General features: G+C 42.5%; 1 protein-coding gene across 2 annotated transcripts in view; it reads right to left on the reverse strand.

The window, feature by feature from the left end:
• Positions 1–18,448, reverse strand: part of LOC123364442 (lipoxygenase homology domain-containing protein 1-like) — a 97,678-nt gene extending 79,230 nt beyond the window's left edge. For both annotated transcript variants that reach the window (XM_045006590.1, XM_045006589.1), the window contains exons 1-5: positions 18,281–18,448; positions 16,639–16,829; positions 12,405–12,615; positions 3,632–3,786; positions 46–124 (exon numbers count right to left, since the gene is read on the reverse strand). In XM_045006590.1, coding sequence (XP_044862525.1) covers positions 46–124; positions 3,632–3,786; positions 12,405–12,615; positions 16,639–16,829; positions 18,281–18,407 — 763 coding nt within the window. In that variant the 5' untranslated portion in view covers positions 18,408–18,448. The remainder of the gene's footprint in view (positions 1–45; positions 125–3,631; positions 3,787–12,404; positions 12,616–16,638; positions 16,830–18,280) is intronic.

Here is an 18,448-nt window from a genome sequence, read left to right on the forward strand (position 1 = left end):
GTATATTCCGGGCACCTAGTTTATTTTAAAATTATTATACAGTACCTTTTTTAAAACTTTTAAATCCAACAAGAACTTGGTTCAGTTTGCCAAGGTGAACTGCTTTGATTCTGAAAACATCCACCTGCAATTTGAGAATAATTTAAATTGTGGTTTTGCACGGTAGGTATGTATGACATGAATTTACCTCTGCATAAGTGGACATTGCTTTGTATGTTAGTGCACTTTACTTTACCCTTATCATGTCATTCCATTTCTTTCAAGTGCATAATAAAACAGTATGTGCTGTAATTGATATTTCCACTGTCAGTGACTAGTATGACTTTTCTGATGAATTTTAAAGTATCACTATAATTGATAAACAGTATTTTCAGAAACTTTGATGCTCAGCTTGAAGTTCTGGTAAGATGCCGATTTCTACTAAGCTTGTAGGATGAAATAACTAAATTGGATGAATTATGATTGTTATAAGAAGTGACATCATACCTACGTAGCTATATTAGGGTTCTCTACGGAAGTCATCTCCATCACACAAAAGAGGTTCTCAAGTACTTTAGATTTGCATGGTGAAGTGCTCAGTGAACTTAATGGAGTCTTTTGATCTTCTTCTTTCCTGGCATAAGATATATATACACACACACACACACACACACACAGAGTTTGTGTGTGTTTTCTCATTCTTTTCCCAAACACCTCTCTTCAGTCTGGTTAGAGGTGGGAAAGCTCTCATAAAAGCACATGATTAACTTTAAGTACATGAGACTTAGGTAGCTGCTTAAAATTAAGGGCATGTGTTGTTGAATATGGATGGGATTACTTGTGCTTAAAGTAAAGAATGCACTTAAATATTTTGCTGACTCAGGCCTCCAAGATCAGGGTCTTGAAGCATGCGATAAATACCATAATTGAATTAGTCTGACCACTTTGGGAAACTTCTTCCACAACAAAACCTCCACAACTAAGGTTGCTTTATCTCTGGTGGTCACGAACTTCTCCCAGACTTTGTTATTCTAGAGAGGAACAGTTGTTCAAGTGAGTTTTGAATGAAGATGCAGTTGCTGATGTAGCTTGATTCTGATCCAGTAAGGGCTTTTAAGATCAGGCCAAAGACTTGAACTGGCAATGGAAACCCTATACTGCTACCATGTTCAATGCCAGGTACAATGAATTATGACAGCCCAGCCTGGAGGCAATGAATACATGGAGTACTCTGGTAAATTCTCATCTGAGAGAAAGGGTGAAGTAGCAAGGTCAAAAAAGTAGGTGTTTTGTCAGATTGTCGTCAGGGAGGATAGGGTAAAGAATACACTAAGGAGAGTAGTGAGCACCATTAATCCAAAGAGTGCTGTTATTACTTGAACTCTAGAATCTTTAAACAATAAGTAAAAAATCAAGATACTGGACTCAAACAGATGGAAGAGTCCTGCTCCAGGTGACATTGTTGCTCCTCTAACCAAATATATCAGAGAATGGGAACAGAAATTGGATATGTAAAAAGAAAAACGTGAGGACTCAAAGAACAGGAGTCTCTTCATTGTTGGAGTCAATCAGCTGACTCAGCACTCACAAAAAATCAGTCAGCCAGTCCATGAGTTTCCTGCCTCAAAGCATTATTCTTAAGGGTACTTTAAAAGTGAATTTATTACAAGGAGAATAAAGGAAACACAAAGGCCTTATATATGCAGAAAGAAAACAGAACCACCACCCTTCTCAGCCAGCACTAATATTTCATGTCTCTACCAACTGCTTGTGGAATCCTGCTTTCTCTAAGTATCATCTTCACCTACCTACAAAATAGATGGCCCCACTGAGTTCCGTACATTATCCTCCAAAGCCTGGGTAGCCCTACCATTCTAAGTCCTCTTTCACTGTCTCCCAATATCCTTTGTAAAGTCTGATCAGGGAGATTAATTTGTTGGGTATCAGGTAGGGCTTTACACTCTGCTGCAGAACTGTACAAATTAATTAGACTAACTGGAAGGCTGCAATGAGCAGCAAAGATCCAGTTTGTTTTTCCTAAAACCTGGCTTCTGAAACTTTTAAGAATGAAAATCAGCAGACAAAATGAAAAGAGGCGGGTTTAGAGCACAGAGAGAATATATGTCAAGTAGAAGATTCTTTGAGGTACTTCAGCTACATTCAGAGACCAGACTAACGTCTATCTATTAAAGTAAAAAAAAAATAGCAAAAGGTTTAATTTCATATGTTCTTCTAGAGTTGTTATTATTAGTGGATGCATAATAAAGATGGAAAAAATTCAAAATGCAAAAGTAGAGAGATAATACAGATGTATGAATCAAAAAGACAAATGTCAAAAGGACTTAGGTAGGCATCACATGTTTTAGTCATTCAACAGCTGATAGATCAGCACACAGTAAGAAGCCATCAAGTAAGTGTGCACCATTCTCAACCACACAAGAGTTTCCTAGGTCCCCAGGTATTGTCATTTGCTGCCCACTTCATTGCCCCGCCTTTGAAACGGTTGAGCTTGCACCAGAGAGAGCATGGCAGCTCTAAGCCATGCACTCTCTCATCAGGCTGAGTCATGAGGAAGGAGTTTCTTACAGTGGAAGCAAGCTCGTTCCCATTCTGTTCACCACAATGTGGAAGCATCTGCTATAGAGATGATCGGTAACATAGTCCAGATTGGTTTTCCACTGATGAGTCAGGGTCAAGGCCTCTCCCATACATCTTTGCAAAGTGGCAGTCATGGCAACTCCTGGATTTTGACAAGGAGGTTCTCCTCATCATGCCCGGGGTGACTAAAGCAGCAAGCATTAAACTGAATCTGGATAATCTAGATTCTGGTTACAATGGTACTGGAGCAGTATTCATTGGTTCTTCACTTTCCATTCAACACCACTCAGTGTTGACGGGCTGTCAGCTGCAAAAAGCTTAGTAACAGAGAAATGCATGTAGGTTCCTTATAGAGTGATTTTACATTGACCTTTGATAAAAATGTAAGGATGCCTTGCAAATTTGAATTTGTATCAGACACTGAGGTCTAACAAGGGAATCTGTAAGATTTTGATCTGAAATTTTCTTTAACTATCCTATTCTCTTACCAACAGTTGTTCCAGGATTTTTTCTGCAAAAGTTTTTGAATTCTCAAAAACCAAGATGATTTTTGCAAGGTTAATAAGGAATTTCTGAATGGACGAACTAAAGAAGGAGAATGAGGACTAGAATGGGATGTTTGCCTTATTATTATTTACTGTTTATATTTCTAGGTAGGTGTTCATGATGGTTCACAGAACACACAGTGCCATATTCATTTAAGCAGGCACAACACCAAGATATCTTCTGGAGAGCTATGTACTTCCACCAATGGTGCATTTGGCCCATAGTTTAGATAAGTCACTGCATCAAGGAGTTTGTAATCTAATTTTCTGAATAAAAATACTTCATTAATTTAACTCTCTCTCTGTTGTGCAAGCTGATGGTGCAGAAGAACAATCACATTTCATCCCAGAGATGATTGTCACTTAGTAGTAGGTAATTAATCCCCATATGGAATGGGCAGGCTGGTCAAGCACTTTTAACATCCTTTAGCATGAAAAGCTCTATGTAAACATGAGGTATTATTAAGGAGACATTTACAATTTCAATTATTTTTCCTCAGTTCTTTTACCTGGCCTCTGGCAAAAGTGATGGGTCCACTTCTTGAATTATTAAGCCATCTTTTCCCAGAGTCACCTCTCGCTCCTTGAATACAAAGATAAGCCTCTCCACTGGTATCTGCTTTCTTTATGTCTCCAGTGTGCACATGAATGGAATATTCCACAACTAAAAGAAAAAAATTAAAACAGGCAGTATAACAAGGGAAATTCTCTGTCATCATAATTGGGTTCCTTATGAAAATGCTTAGGTTCTATTGTATTGTTTTATGTGAGGATCACTTGATATATTCTTTAAAAAAGGAAAGGCACAGTACCATAAAATGTCACCTTAAAAGTTTTTAATTAGAGGCAGGGTCTGTATAGAATGCAGTTATGCAGCTCCACAGATAGCTATGTAGTTCACCTTTTTGTCAAGTTATTACGTATTATTTGTATTATGGTTTCTACCAAGATCAGAGTCCTATTGTGCTAGGCACTGTACAAACACATAGTAAGGTATGATCCCTGCCCCAGGTAGTTTATAATCTAAATCTACAAGACACACACAGGGTGGGAAAAAGTATTATCCCCATTTTATACAAGGAGAACTGAGTCACAGAGACATTAAGACCTTGCCTACATTACAGAAATTTGCACCATTGTAATTTAGTCAGTATAGTTACATCATCAATATAGTTACATCCTAATGGAGTCACCCTGCTCCGATGTAAAGCAGGGTTGAAAACAGTGCATCTTAATCCAGTACATTAACAGAGTAAACTGCACTGGTATAAACCCTGTTTTACACCAGCGCAAAGCTCTACATCAGGGTGAAACTATGTCAGTGCTGTTACATCAGTGGAAATCTCTCTAATGCCGATAGGCCCTAAGTGACTTGCCCAAGGTCTGTAACAGGGCTGGGAAACAACCCCAATCTCCCGAGTCCCAGTCCAGTGCATTAACTACAACACATTCTTATTCTCTGCATAAATCCCCATTTGTGAATCCACAGAATGTAGCTTTCTTCTGCCCTGCAATGTCTCTTCCAGAAAATCAGCACTTTTGACTACTGTATTCAATAACCTACAGAAGAACCTATACACGTCCCTCCTGACCTCTTGGGTACCCAATCCCACTGCCTGTTTACATAGTCATCACTAGTTCTAATCCCTAAGGCTCTATATTCCTATTTGCCCCATTTGTATTTTTGTGTGTGTACCATTTTCATCTTGCACTACAGCAAGGACTGCACAGTCATAAAATGGCTTAGATGAAAGCTGTGATCTGATTGTCTTAAGATGCTTTCAACTCATGTAATTATCCTCCACTGAATAAACATATCAGGAGTATCAAGCTTGTTCATGCATCAGACCACAACACACTCACAATGATCTTCAAGTTAAAGCACACTGATATAAAATAATAGAAATGATCAATTAACATTTCTATCCTTTCAACTTTAGCTTTTACCTTTAAATAAAATATTCCCTTCCCTTTCTGCTGCATGAGAGATGAGGCTGGGTCTTCAAAATCAGTCCAGGCTCTTGTAGTGAACTAGTAATTGGCCAGAAGGGGAGTATACTGTTCTACTGAGCAACCATATGGGGCTATGGGAAGGAAGTCCTGTGTCTGTCAGCCCTGCCCAAAGAGTGGATCTTTGACGATACAGCTGTGACCACTTTCTTTGCTCTCCCTAGCCAAACAGTGGAAGCGGGGCGAGGCCTGAAAGAACAGGTGGGGCCATTGCTGCCTTCTCTGGCACAGGCTAGGGAAGAAGAGCCTTGACGAGAGGCTGGGGAGGCTGCTGCCACTATTCACTGCAGCTGAACAGTAGTGTTGGAGGACATTTAAGAATGGAGGAGTCAATAACTGGTTTGGGTACAGGAAGAGAAAGCGAGGTCCAGTTTTTCAAAGCCAACAAGGGGATTTAGTCACACAACTAGTAATTCCAATGATAGTTGTGTGACTAGACCTCATATTCAGCTTTGAAAATCTCAACCTTAGCTCCTGCTTATTATGGTTATGCTTGTTTTGGAAGGGGTGAACTAATCAATAATGTACAGACACAGAACAAAAAGATGATTTTAGTTCTGATAGAACAACACCGTAGAGCAAAGTAATGTAACAAATTTGTGGCCAGCTATACACCCACGCTATTAGGAACTACACGGAGGCAACAATGACTAACTATCTCAGATCCTTCTGCTTTAGAAGCATCAACTTGAGCTAAAGAAGAACCTATTAGCTTTAGCAATATGACACTTAGATTCCTTTCAGAAGGGGAAGTGGTATATTTGTAATTATTAATTATTATTATTATTAAATAATAAGCCACTTTATACCACAATAGTGACACTTTAGGTTGTGGGTTCATCCATCGATACACACATACTTTGATGTATGGAAGGGCAAGTAATCTGGCTGATGAACTCACATCCTATTGCAATTATTGTTTAAGGCTTGATTTCAGAGGTGCTGAGTACCCACAACTTCAATCAAAGTCCCTAGATCTGCCAGGATCTATTCATCTTAGGCTGCCTCAGAAGTTTCAGCTCCCACTCATGCCAAAATAATCACCAGTATGCTGCAGAAATCAGAAAGGCTACAGGATGTAGGTCCAGAATGCTACAGAATATACAGGAATTGTATTAAAATTCCCAGAAGCTCATGAGGTCTTCATTACAGCAAGTTTCTTGGATTCCCTATGATAAATTTATGGAAGGTTTAAGAGTGATTGTTAAAAACACACTGTGAAAAATTAAGAAACCACAAGCTAAAGCTGTCGTTTATTCTCATGCGTAGGTGATGGCAAAAGAGAAAAAAAAGTGTTCTGCAAGATATTTATTTTTAAACTTTTTCTACAGCTCTTTTCACAAGCTGGTGCTATTCATATTGAGTGTTAGAATAAAAAAGTCTGAATACAAATATTGTGACATTTCATATAGTCATTTTTCTAATCCTTTTAAAATATAAAAAGTTCATATCACTGAAGTAAGGGTTTTACAGGCCAATTTTGCATACAAGTAATAAGGGCTGAATATATCCACACTGGTAACATTTATGTACATGTTGCAACACATATCTGTTAAGTGGAAACATCTTTGTTTCTCCTCATCATTCAACCGTGTGTGGATGGCATGTAAAGAAGCCTCTTTTGTGAAAAGTAACTGTCATTTCAGTGTGGAATTATTTATTGTATTCAAGGACTCCCCCAACACTTTAAAAAAAATTAGCCTAGGTCTTGATCCAGCAAAGCACTTGACGTCAACTGGACTACTCGTGTACTTGAAGAACGTGCTTAAGTGCTTTGTTAGATTGAGGCCTAGTGTACTCTCTTTAAGGTGTCTTTGCCTACATATTCTTAGGTGGTGTAAATCAGCCTACCTCTACTGAAGTCAATGGAGCTGCACTGATTTGCATCAGCTGAGGATCTGGTCCACACAATTTAAAGCAAATGATCTGCCTAGGTGATATTTTGGCAGCAAGTTGTTCTGCCATTGGAAAAAATAGGGTTTAAGATGCAGGATTCTTTGGGTCAGCAGAAACAAGATATGTCATTGTTGTGATGCACCTAGAGTCAAGTCCTGCTAACCTTGTTCATGCAAGTAGATCTATTGAAGTCAGTAGACCACGTGTTTGAATGAGGTGAGAAGGATTTTTATTCATAGATTTCAAGTGACCATTGTGATTATCTAGTCAGACTTCCTATATAACAGACCATAGAACTTCCCCAAAAATTTCTTAGAGCAGATCTTTTTGAAAAAAACATCCAATCTTGATTTAATAATTGCCAGTGAAGGAGAATCCACCACAATCCTTGCTAAATTTTTTCAATGGTTAGTTAACATCGCTGTTACAAATTTTCCATAGACTACACATTAGCTTAGACTGTGTCTCAGATCTCCAAAGGGGTCCGCACCTCCAGTTGAAATTTTTGGGAAAAAAAATGAAAATGAAAAAAGATTGAAAACTACTGGTTTAGTACTTGGTAACTTGGGAGTTTGCCCACTGTTGCATGTGAGGGGGGACTGTGTTAAGGAGATGGAAATGGTTCTATAGCTGAAAGACAGGGCAAGGTGGGACTCTTGGGAGAATCCAGTCCAATACTTGCTTTGCCTCCCTGGTACTAGATGAGCTCTACACTCCTAATGTTGCTGGCATTCCTTCAGATCAGGACATAACAGGAGAACGCATGACTCTGCATTGGAAATTGAAGCTATGAATAGGATAGACGGGACACAGAACAAACAACATGTCCAGTTGAGGCTAGTGGGGTGACATAGGAAACATGAACACAAAGTTATCATTGTCTCTAGCTTGCTTCTTGCTTGCATATATAAACCTGCCCCTGGAAATTTCCACCACTTGCATCCGATGAAGTGGGTATTCACCCACGAAAGCTCATGCTGCAAAACGTCTGTTAGTCTATAAGGTGCCACAGGATTCTTTGCTGCTTTTACAGTTCCAGACTAACACGGCTACGCCTCTGATAATGAACACAAAGTGTAAGTCTCCCTGCTCTTTTGCAAGGGAGGGTTTAGCTGTGTCTATGGCGGGAGATAGGTCTGGGACTGGATATTACTGAAAGACTGCCTCTGAGTAAAGATCAAAAAGATGAGGATACTTTTTTCCTGGAAAATTCCCATGAAAATCAGAGTTGATAATGGATGTGGTGATACTGCTATGGCCTTTATTATAACCAGGCATTTGGTGCTGACAGTAAAAGTGGTTTTGTATTTTGAGGTTTACCTTTTATCTTTAACTTTGCTATCTAAAGGGATCTTTCTATTTATCTTCTCTGCAGGGGCTAAGAGGTTGGGACACAATGATTTATTTATTTTTCAAGTGTTTTATTTTATTTGGACTTGTGTTACGAAGGGATTTAGTAAAGGCATCTCCATGTCCTGCTGTCTCTTTCAGGCCATGAATGACTGCACTCAAATAAAACTCTAGAATATCTTTATCACCAGTAAGCAAACTGATATGCAAGGAAAAGCTGCCTGTTTGTTAAAAAATGTAGATTGATTTAGTTCTGTGACCCTGAAATATAAAACACTGCCCCAATAACAACACTTTCCCATATAGAAAATCACATGTATAGCGTGCGCGCACACACACACACAGGGAATATGAATAGCATTGGCTCTGATTTCGAAGATACACATAAGCCCAATGGGTCTATTCACATGCATGAAGTTATTCACATGCAGAAGGTTATGCAGGATTGAGGACAACATTTTCTTTGGGTTGGGGGCTCATGAGGCCTATAATCACACTACCTAAACAAGGTCTGGGCCTTATATGAATTTCCTAATACAGAGGTGTTATTCAGAGCAGTAACTGATTTTTAGGAAATTACTCAAAAATCTTTTGCTTGGGAAAATTTCACAAATTAAAAATCTGAATTTTCACACAGCTCTATTTTGTCTCAGAAGATGAAGAAGTTAAAAGTCAGAAGTGGATGAAAATAAACGTGCCATAGACATCATTTTTGCTTTAGACATTCTTGGGGTTATAAATTAGCACATTTGGGAATTTGTTTTTGTGTTTTGTGTATTCACAAGAATTTTGATAAGGGTTTGAATTTTGATTTTTTTTAGCATTGCCCCTTTGTGGCTGGTCTTAAATCAGTAAGTCAACCCTAATACCACTGGGAGGTTAAAGGAATCCTTTTACTCACACCTGTGTTTTGTTCTAAGAGAACAGGGCTGCCCAGAGGATTCAGGGGGCCTGGGGTCTTTGGCGGCGGGGGGCCCCCACTTCGGCGGTAATTCGGCGGGGGGTCCTTCCACTCTGGGACCCGCCACCGAAGTGCCCCGAAGACCCAGCACTTCGGCGGTGGGTCCTACTTCGACGGTAATTCGGCGGGGGGGGGCCTTCTGCTCCGGGGCGGAAGGACCCCTCCCCCCCCGCCGAAGACCCGGAGTGGAAGAAGCTCCGGGGGCCCCAGCCTCGCAAGACTTTTCCGGGGCCCCCAGCCCGGAGCGAGTGAAGGATCCCACTCCAGGGCCCCCGAAAAACTCTCATGGAGGCCCCTGCAGGGCCCAGGGCACAGGGCCGGCTCCAGACCCCAGTGCGCCAAGCGCGCGCTTGGGGCGGCGTCCCGCGGGAGGGCAGCAGGCGGCTCCGGTGGACCTCCCGCAGGCATGCCTGCGGAGGGTCCGCTGGTCCCGCGGCTCCGGTGGAGCATCCGCAGGCACGTCTGCAGGAGGTCCACCGGAGCCGCGGGACCGGCGACTGCCAGAGCACCCCCCCGCGGCGTGCCGCCCTGCTTGGGGCGCCGCAAATCCTAGAGCCACCCCTGCCGGGGCAAATTGCCTCACTTGCCCCGCCACCTCTGGGCGGCTGATGATTGTAGTGCGTGTGTATGTATCACCTTCTTCTGTTACTTTGAATCTGGCTGATCACAAACCTAGGAAGAACAATGTTTTTGGGTGAATGGATACAGGTCGGGACTCCTAATCATGCAATATTCTGCATACCAACATGCAGTCAGTGATTAAAAGAGTTTGTTTGAATGTGTTTTGCTGAGTTTGTTCAAGTTCCGTTTGGGATAAAATGGTTAAGAAAAACTGCTTAGGATTTTAAATTTTCATGTGGAGTATTTAATTGTCTCTTTCTGGGTGCAGAGAGACTTCCCATTTTTTCCCAGCAACTTCTGTTTAGCCAATACAACATCCTCTCTACTGTAGCCTTAATCAATAAACCTCTTTGCTGTTGCTAATAGTTTCAGTACATGATCTGTACTATCCCTATCACTTCTCTTTATTCTAATGAATTAGATAAATGGGAAGCTTTTTCTTAAATGGCCACGGATGAAAGCTATCAATATGCAACAGGCTGCTCTTACCCATATTTTCTGAAGTAATCATCATCTTGTCATGTTTGTGACCCCATACACTTAACACAATTTGCTTGTGTTACTACACCTCTACCCTGATATAACGCGGTCCTCGGGAGCCAAAAAATCTCACCACCTTATAGGTGAGACCGCGTTATATCGGGTTCGGTCCGGTACGGCGTACTGGCGAGAGCTGGTAGGCCATGCCAGAATGGACCGGCTTCCCCAGCAGTTATTTAAAGGGCCCGGTGCTCCAGCTGCTGTGGGGAGCCCCGGGCCCTTTAAATCACTGCAGGAGCTCCGGCAGCAGGGCTTGGGCGGGGATTTAAAGGGCCCGGGGCTCTGGCCACTGCAGGGAGCCCCGGGCTCTTTAAATCACCACCCGAGCCCCACTGCCAGTGCTCCAGCTGATGTGGGGAGCCCCGGGCCCTTTAAATCACCACCGGAGCTCAGGTGGGGATTTTAAGGGCCAGGGGCTCCCTGCAGTGGCCAGAGCCCCGGGCCCTTTAAATCACCGCCGGAGCTCTGGCAGTGGGGCTCGGGTGGTGATTTAAAGGGCCCGGGGCTCCATACGAATTCAGATATAACTCGGTAAAGCAGCGGGGCACGGGTGGCGCTTTAAAGGGCCCGGGGATCCCCACTGCTTTACTGCATTATATCTGAATTCGTGTTATATCGAGTCGCATTCTATCGGGGTAGAGGTGTACTTGAAAAATGTGCAGAAAAACTGAACTTGTGCAAATTAATATCAGGGGTTTTTGCTCTAGTAATATTTTCTGTATCGTAAATTCCTCATGAACATCTATAAAACACTGACTAAGGCAACTGAAATTGGTGGATAGCTCTATGCTAACTGACCATGGCAGGTTTTTAAAACCTTTTCACTGGCTTGTATTGGGTCTTTGCATATCTGACATTCCAAAAAAAGTAAACATTTCTAGGTAATCAATTCCTTATTTATAGAAAGAATAGGTTAATATCATACACTATATAATACATCATACATTTATTCAGTTGATTTGTTATGACCTATTTTACACTGCAGGATCAATAAATCTATTTTTTGTTAAATGCCACATGCTATTGTCTGCTTGCTATAATATGAAAGAGACTGAAATCTTATATCAACAAGGTTTGTTTAATTTGGTGTCAGCTGTTCCATAGGCTGCCCCAAGACTGACTTAGGCCACGTCTATACTTACCCGCCGGGTCGACGCGGCGAGTTCGACTTCTCGGAGTTCGAACTATCGCGTCTGATCTAGACGCGATAGTTCGAACTCTGGAAGCGCCGCGGTCGACTCCGGTACTCCACCGTGGCAGGAGGAGTTGCCGGAGTCGACCTTGGAGCCGCGGAGTTCGCTTCCGCGGCGTCTGGACGGTAAGTCATTCGAACTAGGGTAGTTCGAATTCAGCTACGTTATTCACGTAGCTGAATTCGCGTACCCTAGTTCGAACCAGGGGCTGTGTGTAGACCAGGGCTTAGAATCATAGACTTTAAGTTCAGGAGGGACCATTATGATCATCTAGTCTGACCTCCAGTACAATGCAGGCCACAGAATCTCATCCACCCACTCCTGTATCAAACCGGTGTCTGAGCCACTGAAGTCCTCAAATCATGGTTTAAAGACTTCAAGGTGCAGAGAACCTTCCAGCAAGTGACCTGTGCCCCACGCTGCAGAGGAAGGCGAAAAACCCCCAGGGCCTCTGCCAATCTGCCCTGGGGGAAAATTCCTTCCCAACCCCAAATATGGCAATCAGCTAAACTTCATTGGGCTGACTTCCTTTCTAGATGAAAGAAGTGTTGCCTGCTCTTGCTTTTGATGTACATTTATCACATTATACTCTTAGGACAAAATTCTTGTCTTGGAAACCTGCACATAGCATGTACTGCAATAAACATTAGAAGCACATGTGCATCCAAGGACAGAACCTGACCCTCAGTGAGGAACAAGGGCTTAAATTACCAGGCAAAGGATCCTGGTCCGCATAGAGAGCTGGCAGTTCCACACATTTGTCTTCATTACATTTGAATGAGCAGTTGAAAGCTAACCACATCTCCTGGTTTGTGCCTGTGTGCTTCATATGCAGTAAGTCTAAGTGCCAAGGCTGATTTGACTTGGTGTGTGGGCCAGTTATCTGAATCTTGTAGATTGAGCCAATGTCTGCCAGTTCATCCTATGTGAGAAAAAGAGAAGTCAAATGCAGTCTCACTATCGCAGTGCCAGATCTAATATGCTTGTCAGTTACAAATAATAATTTAACAAGTTTCAGAGATTAAAAGATTGTGGCAGTTTTAGAATTGTTACTTCTTTTTTTTTTTTTACACAATACAAAATTGATTTGCTAACTGCATGAGCTGAATGGCTATCTAGTGGTTTGAATACCACAGAATTGGTGACTTTTCTCATAAGAGTCACTGGGGAAAACTGCATACTGAACAAAATTAGACACTAATTCACAATGATGCAGTGGACTGTTTGCAAACGTTATTGATTAGAAAGTGACCAAATGGCTCATCTCAACTTGCTAACAATACAACGAACAGCTCAAGTGTTCTTAAAATTTCAGTTACCAGACCATGGATCCCATGGGGAAAAAATGTGTCTCCTACAACATACAATAAAAACAACTGCTGTAGTTAAGTGTGAATTTTAAAGTGAATTAATTTAATTTTGAGTGAGCTACGTTGTTAGGGAAACACATTAATTCACTTCTTTAAAGGGTTCTCAGACTTCTTCCATAGCGTGAACCACATTTTAGTAGACAGATTGTCCTCTGGAGCCCTTCTCTTTGGATTCATGATCGAACAGATCCCCTCAGCTCCCATTAGTGATTGCACAACATCCCTGTGGCCATGCCACTGCATGTATAAGTAACCCTAGGAAAGTGCTTATGTAATTTGTAACTATATTTAAAGGCAATAAATCTCTTGTCCTTTTAAGGGAACAACAGGGTAAGCACATTGTCTCTTTTTATTCTTGGATTCATCTCTACTTCCTGTCTGCTTTTCCCACTCCCTCCTTGGATCCTCTCCTTCCCTTCTTTACACTCGCTGCCCAGCGATCTGGTGCCTTGAACATGCTGCCTGGCCACTTCGTTCTCTTCACTCCGGTGGGCACCTACACTTTCACACCCCTTTTATGTCGCAAAGGGCCCTTAGTGGAGACAGCCAGACTTGCTCCCCCTTGTTTCCAGCTAATATCCAGGCTCTTCTGGTGCCTATAGAAGCAGCTGGGAGCAAGGAGGAGCAGCAGCGTGTGAAGTATGATGTGCCTGCTTTCTATTAATCACCAGTAAGTGTTCCACAGACCACAGTTTGAGAACTATTGCTTACTTGCTATGCTACCCAAATTAGACCATCCCTAACAGCCAAAAAGGCAGTTCATTCAGGCCTTGGCTACACTGGTGCTTTACAGCGCTGCAACTTTCTCGCTCAGGGGTGTGAAAAAACACCCCTCTGAGCGCAGCAAGTTACAGCGCTGTAAAGCGCCAGTGTAAACAGTGCCCCAGCGCTGGGAGCACAGCTCCCTGCGCTGTAAGCTAACCCCCACAGGGAGGTGGAGTACGTGCAGCGCTGGGAGAGCTCTCTGCCAGCGCTGGCGCCGCGACCACACTCGCACTTCAAAGCGCTGCCGCGGGAGCGCTCCCGCAGCAGCGCTGTACACTTGAAAGTGTAGCCATACCCTCAGTGTGGCACTATGCACTACCTTCATATTATGTATTGGGGAATCGGAGTATATTGTTCCCCCTTGGCCCAAGCAGTGAGCCAATATTTGGGGCCTTGCTGGGGTTTTTTCACTAGGAAAAGAAATTGATGATAGTTCTTTGGTGCAAATTCTATTTATTTACAAAGAGTGTACACAAAGTCCTGCTGCCCTGAGCACAGTAGAAACAAACACCAGGAGGCAGTTTCCTTGCTCACAGACTGAAGCCTGCTTTCCAGCCAGTCCTGTGCCCAAAAGAAACGCTCTCCCCTGGCTTCCTCCCAGGGCCACACTCACCAGTGCTTTCCCAGCTTTCTGATCCTGAGTGCTTGTGACACCCACAGCTCCACCGATCAATGCCCCAACCCCACAAGCCCCAGAGAAACCCTTCTAATTGTCCCTGAGTTCTTGCTCAGGTCTTCCCAGGAGGTTGAATGCCTTGGACAGTGGTTTCTATTGTTTCAGCAATCTCTGAACAAAGGGGCATTTAATTGCTCCCTCATTTAACCTGAATGAAAAGAGACTAACATACCCATGAGCTTCAGTGAGGCCTGTGATTACTAACAGGTCAAAGACATGTGTGCTGGCAGCCACCAACACTCTCCAGCATAAACTATCTTTATACTTTTATATAACCCACCAATAAGATACTTCAAAATGTTCTGCTTTGGCGACACAGATTGGGGTAAGTGATATGTTCAAATGGTTAGGAGCAGTATTCATTTGAATCTGCCTTCTACAGGATAAAAAAGAAATGCTCCTCCAAGCAGTATTAGGCTGCCATGGTAGGTGTGTTGGGAGCACCGAGGAAAATTGTTAGCATCAGTGTACATTAAAGGGAATCAGGCAAGAACAAAAAATTTAATTTTTTAAAATTAAATCTGTAAGAGTTCCTCTTTGTGGATTATGCCCATAATGGAGGCTCTTCCCCTTCCTTTACAGCCAAGGTAGGAGCTACTCCAATTCTGGGTCTGCTTCAGCAGGGTTCATTTTAATTACTGTTCCACTCCCCACTGTGTCTGTAGCACATGCAGAGCAAAGTGGAGTGTCAATAAGTACTATAGGAACAGGAATAGCCCCTCCTATCAGAGAAGACAGTATAATTCCCAAAAGGAAGTGAGGATGTGGGGTAATGAGAAGCTCCCTGTGAATCTCAAAGGTTGGTTGATGTTTTAATTAGTTGGGAAGGAAAGGGAAAGGCACAGGTGAAAGTAAGCCGATATGATCCGGTACGGCATACTGGCGAGAGCCAGTACACTGTGCCAGACCGGACTGGCTTCTGCGGCGGGGATTTAAATGGCCCAGTGCTCCTACTGCTGTGGGGAGCCCCGGGCCCTTTAAATCCCCACCGGAGCTCCGGCAGCCAGGCTTGAGCAGGGATTTAAAGGGCCCGGTGCTCCTGCTGCTGCGGGGGGCCCCGGGCCCTTTAAAGCGCCACCAGCGCTCTAGCAGTTGGGCTCCGGTGGGAATTTAAAGAGGCCGGTGCTCCAGGCACTGCAGGGAGCCCCGGGCCCTTTAAAGCGCCACTGGAACTCTGACAGCCGGGCTCCCACAGTGATTTAAAGGGCACAGAGCTCCACGGTGGCCAGAGCCCCAGGCCCTTTAATTTGCTCCTGAGCCCTGGGGCTCCCAGCTCCTCTGCAGCTGGTAGCTCCGGGGTGATTTAAAGGCCCTGGGGCTCCCAGCCACAGCCAGAGCCCCAGAGCCTTTAAATCTTGAAATGCCACGCCTTTTCCGGTTGAGGCCACGCCTCTTCTGGTTGAGGCCATGCTCCCGCTCAGGACTCCGACAGTACCGGTAAGTCCTTTAAGTTACTTTCACCCCTGGGGAAAGGAGACAGAGAGAGGGAAAGGATGAAAGAGTGGCATGAGGGAGGAGGACCCTGATGGGGGAACAAGGAGTTGGGCAAAGGAAAAAGAAAGGAGGGGCAAGAGAGATAGGGATAGAAAGCAAAGGAGGCAAGGGAATGGAATGGGTGTGAACATAAGATGAAGAGAGAAGATGGTTAGGAAGGAGAAACATAGTGGAAGGGAGGAAGAATTAGATGATGAGATTTAGGGAGGAAAAGGGTCAAGGACATTTTACCCTAACATATCCTGACTCCAGAAAAGTAACTTGGTATCTCTGACTTTATACACCATATTTGTGGATTAAATTATGAAATACCACATTTTCAAAAGGGCCTCAAACTGGCCTGTATATCTGTGCCTGCAGTCTGACATGCACAACCATATGCCCTAGCAAATCACAGAATTTTCTCATGAAAAGACACAATGCATGAAAATCAGGCAGGATTTGTTAATGAAAATGCCATTGCGCCTGTGCAAATCCTGTTATTTGTAGACAAAAATTACTGTTTGTGCCAATTTGCACAGACAGGTTTAGAAATCATTTTGGAAATTTGGCCCAAATAAACTATTTCTACAGGAATTAAAAGGATTATTGAGTACATGATTCTTAGAAGTTTTCTGGTAATAGAGAAAGATTGAACTACTTTGATTTGAGTTGCTTTTCCTGTAATTTGAAGTGCCAACTCTTTGTGATTCAGGTCTCCATAAAAGATGAAAGAAAGGTGTATTGGATCCATTTCAGTGTTGACGTCAGATCCAATGATGTCCATTATCCACAGACCTGAGGACTGCATGTTGATTTGAGGCAGTTTAGGACTAGAAATCAATCTTTTACCTTTAAAAAATGATCAAACAGAAAGAGGAAAGAAGACAGCATGAGAGAAAGGCATAATATATTAGGCCACAGGCTTTACAGTACACAAACACAGCTGTATTTGCAGGTTACATTGTATCTATGGCAACAGTTCACTAAGAATAACACATCAATAGTTTAATTGCATTTTTTCATCAAGAATTTAACCTTAATGTTCTTTTGTGTTTCAAACTTTAGATTTACAGAATTTTTTCTGGATGTCAAGTTATTTTTACTGTCCTTTTTGGAACTAATTATTAAAGAATATGCAGCCTTCTTCATAACCTTAATTAATTGTTTTGACAGAAGTAATCAATCTCACCTACTCACTATCTCACTTATATCACTTATCTAATTTAGAAACAATGGTAGTCTGAAGCATAACAACACCTGGTATATAGCAAATAGCATCAATGAAATTCCCACTTGCAATCAGGCCTTAAATAAGAATATGTTGTATGATTCTGAGAAGTGAACCTATAAAAAAATGTGCTCTAAACCCACATTAGCCAGATCCTCATACAGCAATGCTAAAAACCCTCTGAATAATTGCAGGTCTGCTACATTTGGACCTTTAATTTTGGAATGTGTTTAAACGATCCTATGAAATGTGCTATGTATGTTTAAATTATCCTATGTTGTGATATGATAAACAACACAACACAGAGAAATCTACCTTTAATGAGTCTAGAAAACTACATGATGGGTTCTAAGTGTATGTGATACAGACACATTGCTTCTCGCTTTTCTACTTTTTTTTCCCCCTTATGGACCTAACTTGGAAGGTTCATTTCCATTGGTGTATCTATCTTCCTGATTATAGCAATCTTCTTTCCTCTTATTTTTAAAGGCAATTGATGAATTTTACTTCTTGTTTGGAAGTGAGAGGCTGTCCGGAGATCATGCTGTGAGCACCTCCCAATGCCTTTCTGCCACATGCACCTAGGTTTTGCCTTGCAATGTTGCCGCAATGATGAGCTTCAGCCAAACAGAGCAACAGCTCTACTGAACAGTGCAGTAGCTCTGTGGGAGTGGACTAGTGCCCACAGATAAGGACTAAGCTGAGACCACTAAACTAACTTTTCCCTAGACTTCACATCGGCTCCCAACAGGCTGAAAACTAGTATATTACAACTCTACTTTAAGCCACTTATCCCCATGAGGCCTGCTTCTCACATTCTAATCCCCCATTAAATCATTAATTTTAACGTGCTAAATTTAATTCAGAGGGCTATTGCTTTATGCAGAGTGCACTATGCAGCATTAGATTATATTCTCTCTGACCTTACCAGTGTGTTTGCTATTATAGTAAAATCATGCTGAAAATTTGTGTGATGTTTATAGCCAAATAAAGAAACTATAGAAATTGTAAAGACCGTGATGTAAGCAGGTGGAACTCTCATTTACTTCAGTCTTGTTGCAGAAGGACCTACCTATTGTTATAATCTCACAAACAGTCTCACATATTCCCAGATGAGTATCAAGCCAGTTCCAACATGGAAAGATCCACTCTTTATCTGAGTCCTCTGATTCCTTGATTGTTATCATCTTGAGGTACATTCCAGCCCCATATCCTTCTCCATCATGCCCTACAACTACCT

This window comes from Mauremys mutica, chromosome 2, assembly GCF_020497125.1.
Source record: "Mauremys mutica isolate MM-2020 ecotype Southern chromosome 2, ASM2049712v1, whole genome shotgun sequence".
NCBI classification, from domain to species: Eukaryota; Metazoa; Chordata; order Testudines; family Geoemydidae; genus Mauremys; species Mauremys mutica.